The following is a 26,107-nucleotide window of genomic DNA, read 5'->3' on the forward strand; positions in this document are numbered from 1 at the left end:
TCATAAGAAGAAAGTTAATTTCTTTAAAGTTAAATGAGTCAGTACAAATTAGTTTATTGATTGCAATAACTCTCCGAATCAAACTCTACAACTTCACCATATTTTTGGGACAAGAAATTAATAAAGTGATTATCTAAACGGACAACAAATCTAGCTAGTCACTACGTACTAGCTATATATTTCGAACAAGGGTGAATGAATTTCACTTCTTTATAACTGGAATGATCGAAAACACCGTCTGGACAAGAGTCATCAGCAATAGACACGTAGCGGCTGCGGTGGCTGTCCCTGTCCACAGGTCGCTGCAATACACGCGCCTTAGGATGGCGTGTGACTTATTGCATTTGTTGTTGTAGTGTTCCACGACTTCCGTTGCGATATCAGAATAGTAAGACCCATCTTGCATGACTCCCAAACAGAGCTTGTTCACCATCTTAGCCACCGCACGATGTTGCCCAAGCCAATTGTTTATTATTCCTTACAAAAACCAAAAACCATAATGAATCAATCGATACTCAAGAGAAATATTAATAGGTCAATCTACTAATTAAGTACACAAAGTGTGAAGATACAAACACAAATAGACAAGAGAAATATTAATAGGTCAATTTACTAATTAAGTACCTTTCTGGACAAGCAAGTCGACGTCCTTCTCGGTGTCGATGAGGAAATCTAAGAACATGACGTAGTTACATACATGGGCGTTGAACGGATAATGGCATTGCTCAAGTGCCATTATGTTTCTAAGTATCATCTCTGCATCGTCATCAGCTAAAAAACATGGTATATGCAAAACACCATTGGTGAATTTCACCTCGACCGACAGCTCGTCTTCCACGGCTTCGAATTTCACTCCCCCGTTGTCTAGCTTATCCGCATTATACATTTCATACATAGGCCTGAATATCCCATAACCATGCTCTGGAACTGTCTCCACGCGCACACACCTTGCCATATCAGTAAAATGTCTAAACTTTGAGTTGTTTCCAATCTTATCTTGGACTCGAAAATGGATGATGGTTAATTCACGGAACGTCTGGTGCGGGGAGAGTATTGAAACTATTTGATCGAAGAGTTTCTCGAGGATGAAGTAAGGAAGCTGGTTCTCGAGCAAGATGAGATCTCCAGTGACTGTGTGTACAAGACAAGGCTCGTCCATGAGAGGATCCCCTATTTTCTCTGGTCCTTTTACGTAAAACCTCAAAAAGAGCTCTAGTATGAAAACAGAGTCGTGCAAGATCATGTCCACGAACTCTGGAGATGGAATCCAGGCCGTTGATTCAGAGTAGCTTGCCCTGATAAGATCTTCGTCTTCTTCTATTATCTTCCTGAATCCATCAATGACTGCTTTCTTCCCTTCAACCCTTCGTGCGAATTCCATCAAGTAAACTTTCTTGTGGCCCTCCATGTTCAAGTAGCCCATGAGCTTCGTGTTTGTGATATCTCCACGAGACTTGAGAGCTTGAGATATTAAAGATCGGTGAAGAGGTCCAATGAGAACCAGTTGAGGCGTGTATGCTTCCGGGCTTACTTGACGTAAGCAGTTTGGGACTCTGTAGATACAGCAAAGATCAGGATTTGTAGGAAAACGCCACATTCCAGGAGCAGGTAGTTTCTTCGCCGACTCATGCATGGTTTGAGCCCGATTCAAGATCCAAGGTTCGTTCCATTGTCTTGAGAATTTTAAAGCCTCTCTTGAAAGTTGAACTTTATAGTGAAAGAAAGACAAGTTAAGTTCGAAATTTTCCCTTCTAGTGAAAGATGAGTTCATGACCATAGTTGCTTAATCCGGATTAAAAATATATAATGCAGTTGATTCGAAACCTTAATCATATCCTAAATTGGTTAAATTATACTTACTTTTTCCCACTAAAAAGAAAACTATACTTACTTTTTCTAGATTAAGAAAATGAATTTAGATTAAAGAACCGGTTTAGCCATTGTTTTTTGGTTAAAGAGAAGCAAATAAGTTAATTAATCACCGTAAAGAGGAAGGCATCAGATGCAGGTTTCGAAACCCACAGCTCAAGGCTGGTATCAACAGTATTAAAAAATCAGTCATGTTCAAGCATTTTTTAATTTAATATTGGTTATCGTTTTGCTCATTACAACTTATAACAAGAAGACATTACTCTCTTTCTTTTATTCTCTTCTGTTTTTTTTTGTTTTGTGAAATATAAAATAGAATTTGGCACGTTTTGAGTAAAAAAAAAATAAAAATAAAGAGGCACAACTCTTTCACACGCACATTCAACGCACTAATCTCCACATATATCTTCTTGATTAAGAAAATTTGTAGTCACAAGTCACACAACCCACGTGCATGTACAAAATAAGGGGGCCTTACACGGGCTCACTTGATTTGGGCTTAGTATTGGGCTAATAATTAAGTAAAAAACACGAGGGTAGTTTAGTAAAATTAGCAAATTCGAAATGTGAGAGAGAGAAACTTGGGGAGTGGGGTACTGAGAGAGTGGAGGGGGTAATGGGTAAATGTGGGTGATAACCGCATCCAACCGTCACTACAAAACCCAAAGAGAAGAAGAAGAAGAGGAAGAAAGAAGAAGAGAGTCAAGAGTAACAACAACAAAAAAAATAGAAGAAACAAGCCGAGATCAGTGAGAGTTAGAGAGATGAGGAAAATGGAAGCGAATAATAATAATAAGAAGGAAGAGATAAAGAAAGGGCCATGGAAAGCCGAAGAAGACGAAGTATTGATCAACCATGTTAAGAGATACGGTCCTCGTGACTGGAGCTCCATTCGATCCAAAGGTCTTCTTCACCGCACTGGCAAATCTTGTCGTCTCCGTTGGGTCAATAAACTCCGTCCCAATCTCAAAAAGTACTCATCTTTCTCCTCTCTCTGTTCAATTTAGGTGTATTTGTTTGCTTTAAAATTTAGGGTTTTGTTTTGTTGTTTTGGGGGTTCATGGATGAAGTGGATGCAAGTTCTCGGCTGATGAAGAGAGGGTTGTGATTGAGTTGCAATCTGATTTTGGGAACAAATGGGCTAGAATCGCTACGTATTTACCTGGAAGAACTGATAACGATGTTAAGAACTTTTGGAGTAGCAGACAAAAGAGACTCGCTAGGATTCTTCATAACTCCTCCTCTGATGCTTCCACTTCTAAGTCGTCTTCTTCTTCTTCTCATCGATGCAAGGGCAAACACGTCAAACCAATCCGTCAATCTTGCAATCCCACTCAGGTTATCTAATGACTACAAATTCACAAGTTTTTTACTTTGTTTTTGTTTTTGAGTTTTGAGTTTTGAGTTTTTTACTTTGTGGTTTCAGGGTTTTAGTTTGGTTGAGGAAGAAGAGATTACTGTTTCTTCTTCTTCATCGTTGATGAAGGTTCCTTATTCTTCTTCTGACCAAGTTGATGATAAAGCCTTGAGATTGCCTGATTTGGGTATTAAGTTCGAGCATCAGCCTTTCACTTTTGGCACTGATCTTGTTATAGCTGAGTTCTCTGACTCACCTAACGATGCAGATCAGCAAGCTCTTATCCCTTTCTCTCCGGAAAGCAGAGAGCTTTTGGCTAGACTTGACGACCCTTTTTACTATGATATACTTGGACCTGCTGATTCCTCTGAGCCATTGTTCGCTCTTCCTCAGCCGTTTTTTGAGCCCTCCCCTGCCCCGAGAAGATGCAGACATGTTTCAAAGGATGAAGAACCTGATGTTTTCTTAGACGATTTCCCTGCTGACATGTTTGATCAAGTTGATCCGATCCGGACTCCTTAGATTGTTCTTCTTGTTTGTAGATTGGTCTTCCTTTTGTGTTGTGTTTAGGTCTAATTTGATGCCTTCTATTAACTATGAAGAACTGTTTCTAGATGTTTCAAGCAACAGTCTAACTATGTAATGACAATTCTTGCTTCCTTGTTAATATGATGTATTGTTTTTTTTTTTTTTTTTTGGCAGAAGTATAAAATCTTATTCGATTGAATGAAAACTTTGAAACTTAATTCATAGAAAAGCAGTTCAAATACAATCAAAAGTACAGAAACAGAGGACACTGAAGACAAATTGACTAAACCGGTGATTGGCTTATCATAGGTTCATAACTGGGCAGGATCATGACTAAACCTGATTCCAGCTTTACTATGACTCAAAACCACCTCATACTCCCCAGCTTTTGCAGACCCATCTTTACTTGAGACCTCTCTTCTCAATTCAACATAAGCACAGTAGTCTACTTCGTACACAGTTGTATCTTTATAAAACGTTGAAAATGTAGTTCCAACTCCTTCCCCTGAAAAAATTTCATCAAAGAGGTTTAGAAGTTAACAACATTGAAATTGCGCAAGTTCATGAGGGACGGATAGTTCACTATAGAGAAGGGAACTGGTTTACATCTGACTAAGTTAAGACGGATTGAGATTGATCAATGCCAAAGTAGGAAGTTATACAAGATCCATAGAATACACAACAAGCTAAAATAAATCGATGTGGAAACTAAAAGTCAGAGACTTGCATACCGTGAGTGACTAAGAGCAAGTTCTCTGAAGGATACTTATCAGCAAGAGCTTTTACAACTTTAACATACCGATCTCTGCAGCCTTCCACAGACTCTTCCCATTTTGGTAACTGAACAGAAGGAACCAAGGATCAATGTTTTTAACCAACGTATAAGAAAAACAACGAAAAGATCAAAACTTGAAAAGGTCCTAAGAGAGTTAAAAAAGCACCTCTTTATAAACCATGTCCACATTATGATCCACCATTCCCTCAGGAAACATAGCTTCAAGATCTGAAATACTAAAGTCAAAGTTTCCATCTTTAGGAGCAAACTCACGCCTAATAGCCACTGCGTTCAGCATCTCACACAGACCAAGCTCAATAGAAACCTGAGAAGAGAAGCACACATAATAAACACTCAGCTGATTTGATCTTATACTACTACTACTACAACAGAGAACGATGATATGGTACTATTGGTTATCACAGTTCGATTCCTTAAAAAAAAGAAACTTTTGTGGTTTAAGAAGATGATTTGGGTATGATCTGACGGACCTTGAGCTTAGATGTATCAATGGAAGGGACGTCTTGGGAAGACATGGCGTTGGGATCAACAATGTCTGCGGAGAGAGCAGAGACGACTTCGGAAGCAGTCTGGACGCATCGGAGAAAAGGGGAGACGAAGACGCGGTGAATCGGAAACGCGATCTGAGATCGGATCCTTTGACCGGTTCGAAACGCTCGAATCATACCGTCTTGAACGAGAGGAGGATCCCAAGGTCTCTCGGCGGTTGAAACCCATAGTGGCTCGAAATTGTCGATTCGATCACCGTGACGCATCACGAAGATGTTTTGGTAGCTGCCATCATCCATGTTGTTTGATTTGGGAGACTCCATTGTTTTGTTTTTCTTCTTCTTCTTTCTCTAAGTTTTTTTTTGCGACTGTTATGGGTTCGTATTTATAACGGGAATTATATTTTTTTCTTTTTTATTTTTTTTTGTGGATATGTCATTAACATTATAAATAAGTGCCACTCACTCTTAGTCATTTTTATACATATTTATATAATTATATATATAATATAAGATATATAAATAGTTTATCGTATAAACGTCTAAACCGCTTTAAACCGTTTAAATTCCGATTAGACGTTCTAGACGCTAGACGTTGGATCACCATCTAGTTAACGCATAGCGTTTTCTTTGAACATTAGTCCTAATAAATTGTTGAGAAGGTTTTTCTGCAAAGGTTTTTCAAAAGAGTAGGAAACTGCAAACGTTTTTCAAAACCTTCTCAACAATTTATTGTGTAATGGTGCTATAAATTGTTGAGTAGGAATTTATTGCACTTTCTATAATATTTAAAGTAAGAAAAGAAAGTTTGTAAGTATATCCTACTTTTGTTGAGTGCGGTAATATAATTTGCATTTACAACAACAAAATGTTTATAGCACTTTTTCCAATACAAAAAGAAAAATATTATTGTGTAATGGTGCTATGAACACATCATATTCTCGAATGAGAAAAACCTTTGCAGTTTCCTACTCTTTTGAAAAACCTTCTCAACAATTTATAGCACCATTACACAATAATATTTGTTGAAACTTTTTCAAAAGAGTAGGAAACTGCAAAGGTTTTTCTCATTCGAGAATATGATGTGTTCATAGCACCATTACACAATAATATTTTTCTTTTTGTATTGGAAAAAGTGCTATAAACATTTTGTTGTTGTAAATGCAAATTATATTACCGCACTCAACAAAAGTAGGATATACTTACAAACTTTCTTTTCTTACTTTAAATATAATATACAATATGACTTGGAAACTACTTATTTGATACTTTGTCTCCCTCGATGAAATTACACAGATACATATGTCGACATCGTATTAACAAGTCATTCATTTTTTAGAAGAAGATAATATATATTTGTGAACAAAACGAAGATAATATATATTGTTAGCTTCTATTTTAGAAAGAAAGATTGTGAGAAAAAAAACAGAGAAGAAGCAATACATGTATAGGTGGGTGCCGTGGTGGTGAATGACGTGACAAAACAAGGCTATGATCTTTCAAATAAACTAAATGTGATGAGACAGTATAGTGATTACTTAATTCTATTTGGATGTTAATATCTCCCTGTCATATATGATTTGCAACTTATTTTAACTAGTTTAATAGAAATCGAACTATTCCTTTAATGGAGGGGGTTGGTCACAAACCCCACGCTAATGACTTTCTTTAAAATCTTATTTTAATCTAGTTTGACCATTCATATTTAGAGACTACTTGTTTGATTAGACAAAAATTCTAACAAGTTATTTTGCAAAAATGAGGATGAACTATTCTGCTTAGCGTGAAGTCGTAAATTACTGATGAGAATATGTCTTTAATTTGACGTTAAGTTTACTCGTTTAGTGAAAAGTTTTATTGGCTTATTCAATGAAACAACACAAAAAGTTTCCACAAATCCATGAGTTAAAAAACTAAAGGTTGAATGAATCATCAGCCCTTTTTGCCTTGGTATGGCTACAATATTATTGTTCTTGTTGTATACGTAACGTAACGTTCCCATTTGTAGTGAAGGTCGTCATGTCCGGTTAACCAGAAGTTTCTAGATAACCATTAGCCAGTATCCTGTTTTATAATGCTATGATCATCCGGAACACACAATTGACTTAAACAGAAGTTTGGTCTGTGGTACTCAAGGGATGGTACTTGATTCCACTTTGACTAAGACTTGTAATCACCTCGAAGTCTCCTCCATCTTTACTCAAGACCTGTCTTCTCAGTTCAGCACAAGCACAATATTCTACGTCGTACACATCTACGCCTTTAAAGGTTGCAAATGTAGTCCTTACTCCTTCCCCTGCATTTTCCCAACAAAGAAGACTTAAATACAATATATGAATTAATTGAAGAAAGGGACTGGACTATACTCATAGACTCACAACGAAACGAGCAGAAAGAATTAGAAATTGATATTGATAAAAAGTAAAGAATGTACTGTAGTACCGTGAGTGACTAAGAGCAAGTTCTCAGAAGGATACTTATCAGCAAGAGTCTTTATCAAATTAAGAAATCGATCTGTACATCCTTCTACAGTCTCTTCCCATTGCGGCATCTAAACAAACCAAACCAAGAGAGATATCAAGTTTATATACTCATCAAGAAACAGAACAAGACACAAGTCTAGAGACTAGAGATAGATAGGTCCTTAAAGCTCACCTCTTTAAAAACAGGATCGACACTACGATCAACCATACCATCAGGAAACATAGCTTCAAGATCTGAAATCATGAAATCAAATTTCCCATCTTTTGGAGCAATCTCAGGGCTAATAGCAATTGAGTTCAACATCTCGCTCAATCCATATTCAATAGAAACCTGAGAGAAGCATACAAGAATCACCTTAAACAACGCTTATGTCCGATTCAAAACAACACAAACACCGCAAGATTTTCAAAGTTCTCTCAGACCTGACCTTGAACTTAGACTTATCGATCGAAACGACGTCTTTAGAAGAGGTACCGTTGGGATCGAAATCGACGGCTGAGAGAGCAGCGATAACTTCGGAAGCAGTCTGAACGCAGCGGATGAAAGGGGAAACGAAAACACGGTGAATCGGAAAGTGGATCTGAGATCGAATCCGTTGACCAGTTTGAAACGCTCGAACCATACCGTCTTGAACGAGTGGAGGATCCCATGGTCTGGCGGCTGTATCGAGCCAGAGTGGATCGATTTTGTCAATGCGATCACCGTGACGCATCATCAAGATATTTTGGTAGCCATCGGGGTTAGGTTTAGCTGACTCCATTGTTGCTCTTGCTCTGATTGTTCCTGGTGTGACCTTTGAGAGTGCGTTGGAAGTAATTGTATACATTATCTCGTTTTTTTTTTGTTTTTTTTTTTGAGTTTTACTCGAAAAGGTTAATATAATGTTTTTATAATTATTTTGTCAAAAGGATCTAATCTAATTAAGCTGTAATGGACAAAACCAGACTAAACCAATGAGATTGGTTGGGTTATAACACGATCATGGATTGGGATTGGGACGTTGTGGTCATGTTTATAATAACCACAAATTAAGGGTTTCAATAAAAAGACTGAATCAGTCAAAAGACGGCTAACTTCGGTTTAATCCGGTTCGACGTGACTGGTGTTTTCCTTTTTTATTTTTTTTTAGAAATATATCTGGGTATTTCCTTGTTACAACAAGTCAACAAACATGAACGTTATATGAACGGTAACTTTTTTTAAAACGGTGTAACAGTGTATGTATGTAACGGTAGTATTCTTGTAAATTAAAAGATGATTTAATTAATTAACCCCCTTACTTCTTCTCTCTAAATACGGTTCGATATCAAAACTAGGAGAAAGAAAAGAAAAAAAAACCTAAAGCCATCTAGAATCATCTCTCTCTCTCTCTTTCTCTATCTTACTTGAGTCCTAAATACATGGTTTCATCTTCATCATGGCTGCGGTGGTATTATTTCTGGATGGTTCGTGAATATGCTAAGCTTCGGTCCGATCTATCAACGCTCTCAGAGGTTCGTTCTCTCTCTCTCTATCTTTATCTCTCTCACCGTAGTATTCGCTTCAACTGCGGGAGTCTATAGCTTAGGGTCTCTGTTCATTCTTTCTGACTTTTTTTTCGTTTTGTTTATTCTGATGGTTTCAGATCGGGTGCTAGCAACTAAAGGTCTCGCCTTGATCAATTTACGTCACCGTTCTCGGGTCTGGGGTCCGGTTCAAGTTGGATCTTTAATTTTTATATGGATCTTCAAGCTCTTCTCTAAAACAAATCTATGGTGTGAGTGGTTCTACTAATTTTCTTTCCCCTGTCGATTTTTATTTTTGATATGTTATACTATAGATTTTCAATATTCGTTTATATATATTATCATGCGTGCGATCAGTTATTAATTTGCAATATGGAATTTTATTTTATAGGTTGCAATATACAATAAACTGGTGAAGTGAAGGGGGTTGGTTTCCTCTGTTTCCATAATTTTGATTGAGGTACGTTTGACTCTCTCACCAATTCTCTACTTAAACTACTACTGATGATTTCTCTAATCAATAGGATGAACTATGTATCTATATTGTTTCGATTTTTTTTTTTTTTTTTATTGTTTCGATTTGTGCTTATTGTGTGTAGGGTACTAGGGTATATTGTTTCGATTTGTGCTTATTGTGTGTAGGGTACTAGGGTATATTGATGTTGATGTATGTGAATGAGTATATAGAATGTAATATGTCTTGACGTGTTATATCAGTAGGCTAGGAGAAATAACAAATAATGATGATGAATGAATTTAAACTACTACACACTTTAGATGTTATCGAATGAGAGAAATAATGATGATGATGTGTATTAACGAATGAAGAATTGTTTTTTTAGGACGTGTGCTTTTAAGAAGGTTTAAGAAGGCAATATATTCCACATTTTGATTTGGTCTGTTTATTTTGTTTTCTATTTTGGTGTATGCTTTTAAGACTTCATGTAATATATACTATCAAAACATCTATTTACGCATCTCATGGAAAATTTGCAGGTCTATTTGGATTTGGATGCGCGTAAAGAGTGCTTCGGGTTTTCTCATTCCCTCTACTTGATTCAGGTAAGTCACAGAACATTCACCATGCATGATATTAGAATTATATAATAATATTAAAGGAAATAAATACAAAATTTATTCATTCAGTAAAATATGATCTTATATAGTCGGATTGATAAAAAGAATTTTAATTGTTAACTTACAATACAATGAAAAATAACCGAGCTTGGTGTCCTATCCATTGCATCGTCTTTGATTCGTAAGTTTGGCATCACTTGTTCAATCTTTTTTCAAGTTAATGTAATTTTAACACTTAAATATCTTAATATTAATTTGACAAAAGAAAAAAACTACTATATATATAAAAGAAAGAAAACTACTATATATATAATATTCACCATGCATGATATTAGAATTATAATAATTAAGGAAATTTATTAATTAATTAAATACAAAATACAAAAATCATTCATTAAGTAAAATATGATCTTATATAATCTGGTAAATAAAAAAAATTTAAGTGTTAAATTACAATACAATGAAGAATAACCGAGTTTGGTATCTTATCCATTGTATCGTCTTTGGTTTGTAAGTTTGGCATCACTTGTTCAATCTTTTTTCAAGTTAATGTAATTTTAACACTTAAATATCTTAATATTAATTTGACAAAAGAATAATAACTACTATATATATAATATTCACCATGCATGATATTAGAATTATAGAATAATTAAGAAAATTTATTCATTAATTAAATACAAAATACAAAAATCATTCATTAAGTAAAATATGATCTTATATAATCGGGTTAATAAAAGAATTTTAAAGTGTTAAATTACAATACAATGAAGAATAATCGAACTTGGTGTCCTATCCATTGCATCGTCTTTGGTTCGTAAGTTTGGCATCACTTGTTCAATCTTTTTTCAAGTTAATGTAATTTTAACACTTAAATATCTTAATATTAATTTGACAAAAGAAAAAAAACTACTATATATATATATATATTCTCCATGCATGATATTAGAATTATATAATAATTAAAGAAATTAAATATAAAATACAAAAATCATTCATTAAGTAAAATATGATCTTATATAATCGGGTTAATAAAAGAATTTTAAGTGTTAAATTACTATACAATGAAGAATAATCGAACTTGGTGTCCTATCCATTGCATCGTCTTTGGTTCGTAAGTTTGGCATCACTTGTTCAATCTTTTTTCGAGTTAATATAATTTTAACACTTAAATATGTTAATATTAATTTGACAAAAGAGAAAAAAAACTACTATATATATAATACTATTCACCGTGCATGATATTAGAATTATACAATAATTAAGGAAATTTATTCATTAATTAAATACAAATTACAAAAAAATCATTCATTAAGTAAAATATTATCTTATATAATCGGGTTAATAAAAGACTATTAAATTATGTTACAATGAAGAATAACCGAGCTTGATCCTATCTATTGCATTGTCTTTGGTTCGTAAGTTTGGCATCACTTGTTCAATCTTTTTAAGTTAAATGTAATTTTAACACTTAAATTTCTTAATATTAATTTGACAAAAGAAAAAAAAACTACTATATATATAATATTCACCATGCATGATATTAGAATTATATAATAATTAAGGAAATTTATTCATTAATTAAATACAAAATACAAAAAATCGTTCATTAAGTAAAATATTATCTTATATAATCGGGTTAATAAAAGACTATTAAATTACGATACAATGAAGAATAACTGAGCTTGATCCTATCTATTGCATTGTCTTTGGTTCGTAAGTTTGGCATCACTTGTTCAATCTTTTTAAGTTAAATGTAATTTTAACACTTAAATATCTTAATATTAATTTGACAAAAGAAAAAAAAACTACTATATATATAATATTCACCATGCTTGATATTAGAATCATATAATAATTAAGGAAATTTATTCATTAATTAAATACAAAATACAAAAATCATTCATTAAGTAAAATATGATCTTATATAATCGAGTTAATAAAAAAATTTTAAGTGTTAAATTACAATACAATGAAGAATAATCGAACTTGATGTCCTATCCATTGCAAACGTCTTTGGTTCGTAAGTTTGGCATCACTTGTTCAATCTTTTTTCAAGTTAATGTAATTTTAACACTTAAATATCTTTTTGTTTTTTTTTGTGTGCAACCAATTGATTCATTAGCTAATTAGTGGGCTAGGCCCATTACATAGGAAGCTAAAGCGTTTTTTGCCAAGCAATCGGCTTCGACATTGTTTGAACGAGGGGTGAAACGAAACGAAAGATGAGAGAACATTTGGGAGATCTTCAGGATATCGCAGAGAATCCCGTGGAGTTCCTTTGGTTGGTTCTCCGAATTAATGGCTTTGACCAGGTTCATCGAGTCAGAAGCAAAGGTTAAATGGGTGAGTCCCAGGGTTGAGGCCGAGGATACAGCTTGCAGCATCGCCAGTCCTTCGGCTACAAGCGGAGATTGTACATTCGACACCGGTGTGGATCCTTGGTCCACAGTGATTCCGCGATGGTTCTTGGAGATCCAGCCTAGTCCTGCTTGTTTGCTTGTATTCCATGCCGCATCCGTGTTGTATCTTATAGTGTTCGCATCTTCCGTGGTCAGATCTGGCTGTTCTTGTACCTTCGCTGGCTGATTCGATTTGATCTGATTGTGCGTCCACTCTTTTGCTCTAATGGTAGCTTGCGTAATGATCTCCATGGGTTGTAGCTGCTTATCTTCAAATATTCTTTTATTTCGACTATGCCAAATAGCCCAGAATATCCATGGAGTTAGATTTCCTTCTTCAAGCCCCACTGGAGGTAAGCATTTTAGGCTCTTAGCTGCATCAAATCCCTGCTGAAGGTAGAAAGTCGATCGACGTTTATCGATCCCTCGCAGGGACTAGAGTTCCAGATTTCTCTTGCAACTTGACATTTGAAAAAGAGGTGTAGGGTCGTTTCCTCCTCCCCACAGTGAATACATTTTGCTTCCGTATTGATCTGTCGATGTTTCAGGTTCTCTCCCACAGGTAAAGCATCATGAAGGGCTTTCCATAGGAGGATTTTAATTTTTGGGTTGCATTTGATTCTCCATAGTTTTGCTTTCCAATCGTAGGCAGTTGTAGTCTGTGGCTCTGGACTATCCTTGAGTTCCTCGTGTAGAGCCATATAATAGCCAGACTTCACCGTGTAGATCCCAGAACTCGAAGGTAGCCACGCCCATTTGTCTTTGCCTCCCAGTTTGCTTGGTCTCAGGCTTGTAATTCTGTGTTCATAGCCTGGAATGGTTTCAGCGATCTTCTCCAGGTCCCATTCTTGTGATCCTTCTATTAGTAGGTCTGCTACTTTTTGCATTTGAGCTTGCTCACTAACTGGTCCCATGGGGGTTTCTGGGTTTTCTAGTGATAGCCAGGGGTCCTTCCAGAGGAGGGTAGACTGTCCATCACCAATTAGCTTTCCCATATGTGTTTTAAGGAGATCTCTTCCTACGCAGATGCTTCTCCACCCATGAGATGCGTTGTTTGGGACAGTGCTATCCAGGAAGTGCGAGTTTTGGCAGTATTTATTCAGGAGAACTTTCGCGAGCAGACAAGCCGGCTTGGAGAGCAGTCGCCAACCAACTTTTGCTAGTAAGGCATCATTAAACTTTTGTATATCTCTGAATCCGAAACCCCCTTCACTCACTGATTTTGTCATCTTCTTCCAAGAGATCCATGACATCTTTCTTTTGTTTGCATGTCCATCCCACCAGAATCTAGTTAGTGCAGCTTGGATTTTTTTGCACAGGGAGGTAGGTAGCTTGAAGCATGTCATAGCATATGAGGGCATAGCTGTCAGTACGGATTTGAGGAGGGTGAGTTTGCCTGCCGTGGAGAGGAACTTGGTCGACCAGCTCAGAACTCTTTGTTTAATTCTATCAACGATAGAGGTGAACACATCTCTCTTCTTGCGGCCAAAAAGTTCAGGTAATCCAAGGTATTTACCTTGACCTCCTTCGTGATTTATTTTAAGATCTTGTTTCACCCTGATCTTTACAGATTCTGCTGTCTTTTTTGAGAAGGTGATTGCAGACTTTTGGAAGTTGATTTTCTGACCTGATGCCTTTTCATAGCGTTGCAGGATGGATAGGAGGGTCTTACAGCTCAGCTTATCTGACCGGCAAAAGAATATGGTATCATCCGCAAATAGGAGGTGGTTGACGCGGGGGCAGTTCTTTGCCACTTTGATACCTTCTAGGGTGCCCTCACTTTGAGCCTTGGAGCATAGACCGGACAAGACTTCGCTACAGAGAATGAAGATGTATGGGGACAGAGGGTCGCCTTGTCGAATTCCACGCTCAGGTTTGACTAGTCCTTTGGCATTCCCATTGATGAGGTAAGAGTAAGATACTGTGGTGATACACTGCATGATCCATCTTATACATTTTTGGTGAAGACCCATCTTAACCATGACTTGTTCTATAAAATCCCATTCGAGTCTATCATATGCCTTGCTCATGTCTGTTTTAACAGCCATGTAGCAGCGTTCCTTTGCCTCTGAAGTTTTCAGATAGTGTAGGGTTTCGTGGGTTATAAGAACATTATCACTGATAGCTCTTTGTGGGACGAAAGCTGATTGGTTTTCAGATATCACCTGCTGGAGGAAAGGTTGGAGACGCTTTGAGAGGATCTTTGCAATGATTTTGTAATAAACTGAGCACAAAGCAATCGGTCTATAGTCCATTACTTTCTTTGGGCTTGTTATCTTTGGAATCAGTCTGACATGTGTGTGGTTGATCTTTTCAGGTAGCATTCCAGTGGAGAAGAAGTTTGAGATCTCTTGCACTATCACATCTCCCACAGTGTGCCAGTTTGATTGGAAGAAACTCGCCGAGAAGCCATCCGGCCCTGGGGCTTTATCTGCATGAATCGCATAGCAAGCAGCTTTGATTTCTTTTGATGAAGGTTCAAGGATTAACTTTGCGTTCATCTCTGGGGTGATGGATGGAGTTATGGCATCATTGACCACTTGGCTTCTGTTTCCCATTTCGGACTGGAAGAGGTTATTATAGTACTCAGAGATAAGTTTCACTATCCCTTCTTCTTCATAAGTAGGGTTCCCTTCCTCTTCTTCCAGTACAACTATATTATTGATTGCTTTTCTTCCTTTTGTTGCCGCATCGAAATAGCCAGTGTTTTTGTCTCCCAGAGCAAGCCAAAGTTGTCGACTTCTTTGTCTCCAGAACTCCTCCTCTGCCTGGTAGGCTAGCATAAGTTCGTGGTTTATCTTCGAGATTTGTTCTGAGTTCAGATAGTCACTACTCATAGCCTCTTCAAGGTTAGTTCTGAGCTCTTCAATTTTCTTTTGACTGTTGATTTGTTGTTCCTTGTTCCATTGGATGATGACTCTTCTGCACTTACTGATTCTTTCATCAACCAAGTCTTCAGGATCTAGGTTCCAGGCAATCTCGACCAACTTTTTGACTTCTGCATTTTCTCGGAGGCGGCGGTCAAATCTGAACAAGCCTTTTTGTTTTTTCTTTTCAGGGTTGAAAGATACTACTATTGGTCTGTGATCCGACCCTTCAAAGCGGAGGTATTCACTTCTGCCTGAGGGATACGCCTCTGCCCATGCGCTATTAGCCATAGCTCTATCAAGTCTGCATTTGACCAAATGGGTATGTCTCCTTCCTCTCCACGATAAGAAGTTGCCAGAATAGTTTAGGTCATACAAATCACATACTAACATAAAGGTTCTTAGGTCCACAAATGAACCCTCAGCTCTAGGTGGTCCTCCTCTCTTCTCTGCGTTGTTGATAATGTCATTAAAGTCACCAGCGAGGATCCATGGGTCACTTCTCCCTTCGCCAAAGGTGCGTAACTGATTCCACAGTTGGATTCTGTTTGCCCTGATGGGTTCACCATACAAGAATGTTACATAGAAGGTTCTGCCTTTAGCTTTGACTTTTATGTCTATGTAATTCTTGCAGGAAGACAGAACTTCCACTTCAATCGAATCCTTCCAAAACAGTGCAAGGCCACCCGCACCTGGTGAGCTTGGTGGCACAATCAGTTTCGAAGGGTAAGTCAACCCTTGCAGTTTTTGGAGAACAAGGTCAGTGTTATTTTTTGTCTCCATGAGGAATAAAAAGTCTGGAGATATCTTTCTACAGATATCTCGAATCCTGCGAACTGTTATAGGATTCCCCAGCCCACAGCAGTTCCAGCTCACAATTCTTAAGGAAGAGGTTTTGGTGGATTCTGAAAATCCACCAATCTTTTCTTTGCTGCAGGTATGAGCTTGATTTTTGGGTCTCCTTGTCTTGTCACTATTGCTTTCGAATTGCCTTGGGTTTCTCTACTACCCGAAGGACCTGCTTGTTGACTTGCTCTAGGAGATTCACCTCTTACTGTAGATCCTCTTTCCACATTTGATCTTCTTCTGGGTGAGCCCGAAGCAGTATACATGTTCCTTTTCTGCGATTTCACTCCTGAGATCTTCAGTGGACTTTTACTAACCATCTTTTTTTGTGTAGGTCTGCCCTTCCGCTTCTTCCCAGTTGTCTCTGGCTGAGTCGGCTGTTCTGGTATCTCAAGGGGGGGGGGGGGGGGGGGGCTTGCGTGGTTACCAGGTTGTCCTCTGCTAAAAAATCCCCTCTTTGGCTATGGTTTGTTACATTTTCAGTCGCAGCTGCAATAATATTCGCAGCCGTCTCAGCCATTAAGTCCTTCTCTTCTCCTTGGATCACTCTTCTCCTTCGAGCAGCACTTTCAGTAGGATCCGCACAAGATATGTATTGGACTGTCACCTCTCTTAATTCTCCCATAGTTTCTTCTAGTATGGGAACTGATAAAGTCCTCGTTTGGTGTTCCAGGGCAACATTGGGGGAAGTTTCAACATTTCTCTCCAGCGGAGGGCGTCGTGTTCTTGAGGTTTCAGAGGTATCTGTAGCATTGGAAGTGTTTGCAGTGGGTTTTTCCCTCCATTGAAGAGTTGTTGGGGTACTCTCCCTGTGATTCCATCCTCTGTAGAAAGGTTCTCCTCTTTGGTCTCTGGAGGAGAGGCTTCGTGAGTGCGAGTATTGTCTGTCTACAATTCTTCTCGGGTTTGGAGTGGCTTCTCTATATCCTCTTGAGTGTGATTGTCTCTTGTACCCCGAGTCTCGACTATGGTGTAAGCTCCTGGGAGGTGAGCTATTCTCATATAGGGATCTATTTCTTTTGTTAGCGTGAGTTCCTGATTCGGTTCTCCCTTGAGAAGCTCTCTGGCTACCATGTATTCCGGTGCCAATATCTGAACCAGGTCCTTTTATAGGGTGTTGATCTTGTTTTTCAGTAGTGTTCAGAAGGCCAGGACAGTTTTTCCTCTCGTGTGTCAACCGGAGGCAGTGGTTGGAGTGATTTTTCAGCATTTTGTAATCCAGAGATACGAGTATATCGCTTCCATCAGGGAATTCGACTATCGTCTCTTTCAGTATTGGCTTAAGTCCTTCAAGTAAAACTTTGACCTTTGCTTGAGAGGGTGTGATGTCAAGCTCTAGGATCTCTCCCACTTCTCCCGCTATACTTGTGATCATTTCCGGTTTCCAGTAGTGCTTGGGGAGCCCTTGTACACCGATCCAGAAAGGTATTTTTGATGGGAAGGAGGCAGAGATAACTGGTTCCCATCGTTGGAGGATGACCATCCATTGGTCGAAATGGTATGGTCTATTATCGAGAACTTTTTGTAAGTCTTCTTCATAGTCGAACCTAAACTAGAAGCAGCCGTTTCCCAGATCTGACCCTATAGCTTTTCCTTTTAGGTTCCATTTGTTGGAGATGAATGGAATGAAGGACCAGAGCCTCTGAGCTGAAGGGTTTGTGAGGCGTCCTATGAGTGTTAATGAGTTTTCTTGGATCAGATCTGAGTTGTCCATCTCCGGGGCTCTTATCCGTTTTCGTGGGGGTGGAGCAAAGTCATCTTCTTTGCCTTTACCTTTCATGTGGTAGGGTATTCGAGCATCCATTTGCCGAATTGTGTCGAGTATGAGAGTGGAGAAAGTTCTTCACACTAAGGTGAGAGGGTTTCAGTCCTTTAGGACAGAGAGTTTCTAGAAGTTTCAAGAGAGTTCTTCACACAAGGTGAGAGTGTTCAATCTAAGCAGCCTAGACAAGCACAATAATGTAGTGGTAACCGAAATAACACAGTTTCAGAACAGAAACTCTTGATCGCGTTAGTCTGGTTCCAGTACTATTGTGATGTTTGAGAAAGGAGGAGAGAGTTTACCAGAGTTGAGGGGCTCGCATCTCAGACAGGAGTGGCGATGGAGCGTCAGTTATGGTATCAGAAAACATTCTGGTCGTCGGAAGCATGTTCAAATTTCGTCGGAGTTGACGGTTGATGCTATGGACCAGCATGTATTTCCGTTTTTAGTAAACTCTAGTAGGTGAGATCCGGTTAAAAGAGTCTTTCATTCTTCTTTCGTGTTTCTCGAAAAAAGTGCCTGAGAGAAAACTTTTTTGGTTTTTTAGCTCCCAACTTTTTTATTATGAAAATCTAAATATCTTAATATTAATTTGACAAAAGAATAAAAACTACTATATATATATATATAGTCTCCATGCATGATATTAGAATTATTTAATAATTAAGGAAATTAAATATAAAATACAAAAATCATTCATTAATTAAAATATGATCTTATATAATCTGGTTAATAAAAAAATTTTAAGTGTTAAATTACAATACAATGAAGAATAATCGAACTTGATGTCCTATCCATTGCAAACGTCTTTGGTTCGTAAGTTTGGCATGACTTGTTCAATCTTTTTTCAAGTTAATGTAATTTTAACACTTAAATATCTTAATATTAATTTGACAAAAGAAAAAAAAACTACTATATATATAATATTTACCATGCATGATATTAGAATTATAGAATAATTAAGGAAATTTATTCATTAATTAAATACAAAATACAAAAATCATTCATTAAGTAAAATATGATCTTATATAATCGGGTTAATAAAAGAATTTTTAAGTGTTAAATTACAATACAATGAAGAATAATCGAACTTGGTGTCCTATCCATTGCATCGTCTTTGGTTCGTAAGTTTGGCATCACTTGTTCAATCTTTTTTCAAGTTAATGTAATTTTAACACTTAAATATCTTAATATTAATTTGACAAAAGAAAAAAAACTACTATATATATATATACTCCATGCATGATATTAGAATTATATAATAATTAAAGAAATTAAATATAAAATACAAAAATCATTCATTAAGTAAAATATGATCTTATATAATCGGGTTAATAAAAGAATTTTAAGTGTTAAATTACAATACAATGAAGAATAATCGAACTTGGTGTCCTATCCATTGCATCGTCTTTGGTTCGTAAGTTTGGCATCACTTGTTCAATCTTTTTTCGAGTTAATATAATTTTAACACTTAAATATCTTAATATTAATTTGACAAAAGAAAAAAAAAACTACTATATATATAATACTATTCACCGTGCATGATATTAGAATTATACAATAATTAAGGAAATTTATTCATTAATTAAAGAGAAATTACAAAAAAATCATTCATTAAGTAAAATATTATCTTATATAATCGGGTTAATAAAAGACTATTAAATTACTATACAATGAAGAATAACCGAGCTTGATCCTATCTATTGCATTGTCTTTGGTTCGTAAGTTTGGCATCACTTGTTCAATCTTTTTAAGTTAAATGTAATTTTAACACTTAAATATCTTAATATTAATTTGACAAAAGAAAAAAAAAACTACTATATATATAATTTTCACCATGCATGATATTAGAATTATATAATAATTAAGGAAATTTATTGATTAATTAAATACAAAATACAAAAAATCGTTCATTAAGTAAAATATTATCTTATATAATCGGGTTAATAAAAGACTATTAAATTACGATACAATGAAGAATAACTGAGCTTGATCCTATCTATTGCATTGTCTTTGGTTCGTAAGTTTGGCATCACTTGTTCAATCTTTTTAAGTTAAATGTAATTTTAACACTTAAATATCTTAATATTAATTTGACAAAAGAAAAAAAAACTACTATATATATAATATTCACCATGCTTGAAATTAGAATTATTTAATAATTAAGGAAATTTATTCATTAATTAAATACAAAATACAAAAATCATTCATTAAGTAAAATATGATCTTATATAATCGAGTTAATAAAAGAATTTTAAATGTTAAATTACAATTCAATGAAGAATAATCGAACTTGATGTCCTATCCATTGCAAACGTCTTTGGTTCGTAAGTTTGGCATCACTTGTTCAATCTTTTTTCAAGTTAATGTAATTTTAACACTTAAAAATCTTAATATTAATTTGACAAAAGAAAAAAACTACTATATATATAATACTATTCACCGTGCATGATATTAGAATTATATAATAATTAAGGAAATTTATTCATTAATTAAATACCAAATACAAAAAATCATTCATTAAGTAAAATATTATCTTATATAATCGGGTTAATAAAAGACTTTTAAGTATTAAATTATGATACAATGAAGAATAACCAAGCTTGATCCTATCTATTGCCTTGTTTTTGGTTTGTAAGTTTGGCATCATTTGTTCAATATTTTTAAGTTAATGTAATTTTAACACTTAAATATCGTAATATTAATATGAAGAAGAAAGAAAACTAATATATATATAATATTCTAAATAATAAAATTAATAAAAAAATTGAAATGTTAAATTACAATATAACGAAGAATAACGGAGTTTGACATCTTTAAAACAAAAAAACAACTATGTCTGTATATTAATATTCTAGTTAAAAAATTAATACAAAATTTAGTCACTATTAAATATCACTTAGGTCAAATCTGAACGCATTTATTACCATTTCCTTCTTAAACTTGTCGAAATGTTGGTTAACCTTAATTTTATATGCTTTTTTTTGGTCTTTGTCAAGCCTTATAAAAGAGATAAAAAAATAAAAAAACAGTTAAGAGTGAGAGGAGAGGGAGAGAAAGATAATCTTCATTAAGCATGTTCTGACAAATTTTTGTAGAATGAATTTTCTTATCATACAAACAAAACAAATTACAAAACATTTTCTTCTGTGCTACTTTTGTAAATTTTGTGGAAGAAAAGGAAAATAACTGTAACATCATAATACATTTTTTTAACCAACTCTGTAACATCATAATTCTTGTATTGTGTATATATTTTTTTTGACAATTATTGTGTTGTGTATATATTGAATAAAAAAAGAGTGAAACCAAAAATATTCACAAACAAACCAGCTAAACCGGTGATTGGCTCACAACAGGATCATGGATTGGGCTGTTGTTGTCCTTGTAAGACACTCCATGACTAGTAACCACCTCAAATTTGGCAAACCCATCATCACTATTCAAAATCTGCCTTCTCATTTCAAAAGTCAGTCAGTTTTGGTTTAAAACTTTAAAAAGAAAAAAACCATAACTGTTTTTGCTTACAATGAGTGACTATGAGCAAGTTCTCAGAAGGATACTTCTCCGCGAGAGCCTTCACTGTATTAAAATATCGATCCTTGAAGCCTTGTGAAGATTCTCCCCATTGTGGCAACTAAGGAATTCAGAAATATAGAAATTAAAGTTTATAGATATCGTAGTCACACAAAACATAATATAAAGAAATAACAAATATATCACCTCTTCACAAACCATATCCACATTAGAATCCACTGTTCCCTTAGGAAACATAGCTTCAAGATCTGAGATCTTGAAATCAAATTTCCCATCTTCGGGAACAACTTCAATCTCCATACAGCTTGTGTTCAGTACCTCGCACAATCCAAATTCAATCGATACCTCAAGCAGAGGAGACAAGGCATATATAAAGCACAAAGCATCTCGATTCTTAGCATAAACCATAAAACGACCACTAGACTACAAACTTAGGTCTGGTCCTTTCAACAAATATATAGAGCGATATATATTCTGACTGACCTTGAGCTTAGTGTTGTTGTCCATGCAAAGGACGTCTTTAGACGACATGGCTTTGGGATCTAAACCGACGGCGGAGAGAGCGGCAACGACTTCGGAAGCGGTCTGGATGCAGCGTAGAAAAGGGGAGACGAAGACACGGTGAATCGGAAACCCAATCTGAGACCGGATTCTCTGACCGGTTCTAAACGCACGATCCATACCGACCTGAGTAAGCGGTGGATCCCACGGTCTCTCAGCTTTCGAAGTCCAGAGTGACTCGGAACGGTCGAGTCGATCACCGTGACGCATCACGATGACATTTTGGTGGCTATAGATGTTTGATGATTTAGCAGACTCCATTGTTCTTTCTCTGTGTGGCCTTTGGCAGTAGAAATGGGATATATTTATATACATACTGATGCAAGAAGAGTTTGAGTTCCTTCTGTTTTACGTTAAACTTGTTAAGCAAGTGCAATGGAATCTTTTGTTTTTTCCACAGTAGGAAATTGCGAGGAAGCTAGCTTATAACACAAGAAAGTTACTAAGTTTATTCTTAAACACACGACTCGCTCGTTGACTTGATAGTACTAGGAACTTTACATCGATAAAAAATCCAACATGAGAAGAAACTGAAGGTGTATTGTGTGTCTGAACTAGTGTCTGTGTGATTCAAGACGTGATACATGATTGTTTTTGTTTTATGTGCGTGAGAAGTTTCTAGAAGGTTTAAGAAGGCAATATTGAAGGACGGTTTGAGTATGAATTGAAGAGGAAAACTACTATTTATTGGGTTGATTAAATTGGAGTTTTACAAGGAAAAGGAAAAAGTCATTTTCTTATGGAATTTGGAAATCTTCTCCTATGGTGATTAGGAAGTCTTGATGGATATATAAAGAGGTGTTGAGCACGTCCTGGAGAAGCAAGAGAGCTGAGAGATAAAGATAAAAACCCTAGAGAGCTTTCTCACTGTGTGCGGCTTAGTTTCGCGGTTTGGTACTTGTGTTGTTCAAACTTCTTTGTTCGTCGGTGTGACGTGTGTGTGAAGGTTGCTCAAGAGAGTTGAAGATCTGAAGTCTAGGCTCAGGGGGAGTTTAGCCCAAGGTTAGGTTATCTTGGTTTAAATCTAGGCTTGGTGTTAGTCTAGTTAAGGGTAGAGAATTATCCTTAAGATTTCATGTTATAGAACGAAGCGGTGAATTAAGAGGGTTGTGCTTGATTTACGCGTTTTCGAATAGGTTGTATTTGCTTTCTTGTTCTAGTGGATTCGAAATCTGGACGTGGTCCCGGGGAGTAGGAAAAACCGAACCTCGTTAACAAAGTTCTTGTGTTCTTTACTTTCTGCACTTTTTTTTATTGCCTCATCCGCATTAACAAGTGGTATCAGAGCGGGTTCTCGATAGAGATTCAGTCTAGTTTCGGGTAGATCAAGGGTGAAGGTAGTTCAGGAAGTAAGGCAGAGCTTTGAATCAGTTGTGATGAATTCATACAGAGAAGGCACGTCTATGTCAAGACCACCGTTGATCGATTCAACGAATTACGGGTATTGGAAGGTTCGTATGCAAGCGTTTATTAGTAACCTTGATAAAGATTGCTGGAATTCGATTGAGCTTGGTTGGGAGCCTCCTAAAGTTGTGGATGAGAAAGGGGTTGAGAGTCTTAAGCCTAGGGATAAGTGGACTGCTGCAGAGAAAAAGCTTTCAAGTTGTAATTCGACAGCCAAGTCAGCGATTTACAATGCTATTGATTCAAGCCACTTCAACTTAATTTCTCAATGTGTATCAGCTCAGAAAGCATGGAAGTCATTGGAGAATATGTTTGAGGGTACTTCAAGTGTTAAGAGAACAAAGTTGGATATGTTGGCATCACAATTTGAGAATCTTAGGATGGAAGAAAAATAAACTGTGGCTGAATTCAGTGCTAAGTTATGTGATATATCTAATGAGGCTTTTGCTATTGGAAAGCAGTACAAAGACAAAAAGCTTGTGAAGAAACTGAAGCGATTTGTTCCTGCAAAATTTGAGTCAAAAATTTCTGCAGTTGAAGAAGCTCATAATTTAGATGACATGACTTTTGATGAGTTTGTTGGGATTCTAAAGGCTTTTGAATTGAGTAAAGCATATGAAGCTGAATGAGTAAAGAAGAAAGATGATCAAGTTAAGGAAGCAATAAAGAAAGAAGTTGACATTGGAGTAGCTCTTAAGGTATCATCTTGTGAAGATTCAATGACTATGTTATCAAGACAATTTGCTAAATTTCTGAAGTGTAAGGGCGAAGAGAAGAAAAGAAGAATGGGTGAAGAGATGAAGACTTCATCAAAGGATGTTCAATGTTTTGAATGCAAAGGATATGGTCATGTACTGTCTGATTGTGCAAATCTACAAAAGCATAAGAAGAAGGCTATGCAAGTTGTTACTAGTGATTCTGAAACTGATTCAGATGAAGAAGAAGAACTGAAGAATTTTGTGGCGTTTACAACTTTTGAAGATAGTTCTGAATTAGTGTCTGCATCAGCGTCTGCATCGGTGTATGCAACTATTTCTGAAACTGCAGCAGAAACTGCAGCAAAACCTGCAATTGTATCTGAACATGAATCTGATAGTGATAGTGATGGAGAGGATATGAGTTATGAAGAACTTGGTAAGAGTTATGAGAAGTTGTATGCACATTGGCTTAAGGTAGTTGATGATAATTCAGTTTTGATTAAGGAGAAGCTTGAGTTAGAGGCTAAAGTCGTTGAAGCAGAGAAATATGCAACAGAGAAGGGAGAAGAAGCATTACAAGCTAAAGTGCAGCTTGAAGAAACTCAAAAGAATTTGAGGATGCTTAATAATGGTACAGAGAAGTTGGATCACATTCTGAGTATTGGCAAGACTGATAAGTGTGGCCTTGGATATAAAGGAAAAGTCTCAAAATCGGATATGGTGTTTGTTTCAAGTGGAAAAATCACGTCTGCATCAAGAACTGTGCCAGAGGCTGCTTCAAAGAGTGCTTCAGGGACTATATTTGTGAAAGAGCAGAATGCATCTGGAAACATTTTTCGACCTGTTTGTCATCATTGTGGTGTTGTTGGTCATATTAGGCCAAGATGTTTCAGATTATTGAGAGAGAGAAGCCGAATGGAGAATGCTTTTGATGTAAGGTTTCATGGTCCTACATGTTATCATTGTGGAGTTCAAGGACATATCAAGAGGAATTGTTTCAGATTCATTTAAAGAGTCAATCATGGAGTTCTATGGAGGTGGTGTACTAGACTATCAACCGCGTATTGCAAGGCGGGGAGAATTTTCCAATTAGTTTTTGACCATGTTGTGACTCATTCAGGGGGAGAATGAAGATGTGTTTGGTGATGTGTTTAGGTGTTTGAACTGATGAGTTCACAAGCATAGTCAAAAAGGGGGAGAATGAAGATGTATTGTGTGTCTGAACTAGTGTCTGTGTGATTCAAGACGTGATACATGATTGTTCTTGTTTTATGTGTGTGAGAAGTTTCTAGAAGGTTTAAGAAGGCAATATTGAAGGACGGTTTGAGGATGAATTGAAGAGGAAAACTACTATTTATTGGGTTGATTAAATTGGAGTTTTACAAGAAAAAGGAAAATAGCAAAAAGGAATAAGTCTTTTTCTTATGGAAGTTGGAAATCTTCTCCTATGGTGATTAGGAAGTCTTGATGGATATATAAGGAGGTGTTGGGCACGTCCTAGAGAAGCAAGAGAGCTGAGAGATAAAGATAAAAACCCTAGAGAGCTTTCTCACTGTGTGCGGCTTAGTTTCGCGGTTTGGTGCTTGTGTTGTTCAAGCTTCTTTGTTCGTCGGTGTGACGTGTGTGTGAATGTTGCTCAAGAGAGTTGAACGGAAAATATTGTCGATAAATAGAAGATCTGAAGTCTAGGCTCAGGGGGAGTTTAGCCCAAGGTTAGGTTATCTTGGTTTAAATCTAGGCTTGGTGTTAGTCTAGTTAAGGGTAGAGAATTATCCTTAAAATTTCATGTTATAGAACGGAGCGGTGAATTAAGAGGGTTGTGCTTGATTTACGCGTTTTCGAATAGGTTGTATTTGCTTTCTTGTTCTAGTGGAATCGAAATCTGGACGTGGTTCCGGGGAGTAGAAAAAACCAAACCTCGTTAAC

General features: G+C 36.4%; 5 protein-coding genes and 2 pseudogenes across 7 annotated transcripts; 2 read left to right on the top strand and 5 right to left on the bottom strand.

The window, feature by feature from the left end:
• On the bottom strand, positions 1 to 1,763 carry LOC104749286 (UPF0481 protein At3g47200-like). Its single transcript, XM_010470880.2, has 2 exons — positions 625 to 1,763; positions 1 to 477 (listed from the first exon to the last, which is right to left on the bottom strand). Exons 1-2 carry the CDS (start codon positions 1,631 to 1,633, stop codon positions 203 to 205), a joined length of 1,284 nt encoding a protein of 427 aa, XP_010469182.1. The 5' UTR covers positions 1,634 to 1,763; the 3' UTR covers positions 1 to 202.
• Positions 1,764 to 2,503: 740 nt separating this feature from the next.
• Positions 2,504 to 3,886, top strand: LOC104749287 (transcription factor DUO1-like). Its single transcript, XM_010470881.2, has 3 exons — positions 2,504 to 2,842; positions 2,940 to 3,207; positions 3,296 to 3,886. The coding sequence occupies exons 1-3, from the start codon at positions 2,634 to 2,636 to the stop codon at positions 3,746 to 3,748; spliced, it is 930 nt and encodes a 309-aa protein (XP_010469183.1). The 5' UTR covers positions 2,504 to 2,633; the 3' UTR covers positions 3,749 to 3,886.
• Positions 3,887 to 3,918: 32 nt separating this feature from the next.
• LOC104749288 (uncharacterized) lies at positions 3,919 to 5,408 on the bottom strand (annotated as a pseudogene). Its single transcript, XR_015584804.1, has 4 exons — positions 5,021 to 5,408; positions 4,696 to 4,854; positions 4,486 to 4,594; positions 3,919 to 4,259 (listed from the first exon to the last, which is right to left on the bottom strand). The product of XR_015584804.1 is annotated as an uncharacterized LOC104749288 (transcript).
• Positions 5,409 to 6,878: 1,470 nt separating this feature from the next.
• Positions 6,879 to 8,547, bottom strand: LOC104749289 (uncharacterized). Its single transcript, XM_010470883.3, has 4 exons — positions 7,950 to 8,547; positions 7,694 to 7,852; positions 7,481 to 7,589; positions 6,879 to 7,334 (listed from the first exon to the last, which is right to left on the bottom strand). The coding sequence occupies exons 1-4, from the start codon at positions 8,346 to 8,348 to the stop codon at positions 7,144 to 7,146; spliced, it is 858 nt and encodes a 285-aa protein (XP_010469185.1). The 5' UTR covers positions 8,349 to 8,547; the 3' UTR covers positions 6,879 to 7,143.
• A 3,686-nt stretch (positions 8,548 to 12,233) lies between these two features.
• On the bottom strand, positions 12,234 to 12,758 carry LOC147925017 (uncharacterized). The gene has a single exon (XM_087490706.1). It carries the CDS (start codon positions 12,756 to 12,758, stop codon positions 12,234 to 12,236), a length of 525 nt encoding a protein of 174 aa, XP_087346832.1.
• Positions 12,759 to 21,032: 8,274 nt separating this feature from the next.
• On the bottom strand, positions 21,033 to 22,372 carry LOC104749291 (uncharacterized; annotated as a pseudogene). Its single transcript, XR_015584803.1, has 3 exons — positions 22,002 to 22,372; positions 21,705 to 21,863; positions 21,033 to 21,618 (listed from the first exon to the last, which is right to left on the bottom strand). The product of XR_015584803.1 is annotated as an uncharacterized LOC104749291 (transcript).
• A 1,830-nt stretch (positions 22,373 to 24,202) lies between these two features.
• LOC147925018 (uncharacterized) lies at positions 24,203 to 25,192 on the top strand. The gene has a single exon (XM_087490708.1). The coding sequence runs from the start codon at positions 24,203 to 24,205 to the stop codon at positions 25,190 to 25,192; it is 990 nt and encodes a 329-aa protein (XP_087346834.1).
• Positions 25,193 to 26,107: the final 915 nt, after the last annotated feature.

Source organism: Camelina sativa, chromosome 16 (assembly GCF_030686135.1).
Source record: "Camelina sativa cultivar CO46 ecotype springtype chromosome 16, ASM3068613v1".
Lineage (NCBI taxonomy): Eukaryota > Viridiplantae > Streptophyta > Magnoliopsida > Brassicales > Brassicaceae > Camelina > Camelina sativa.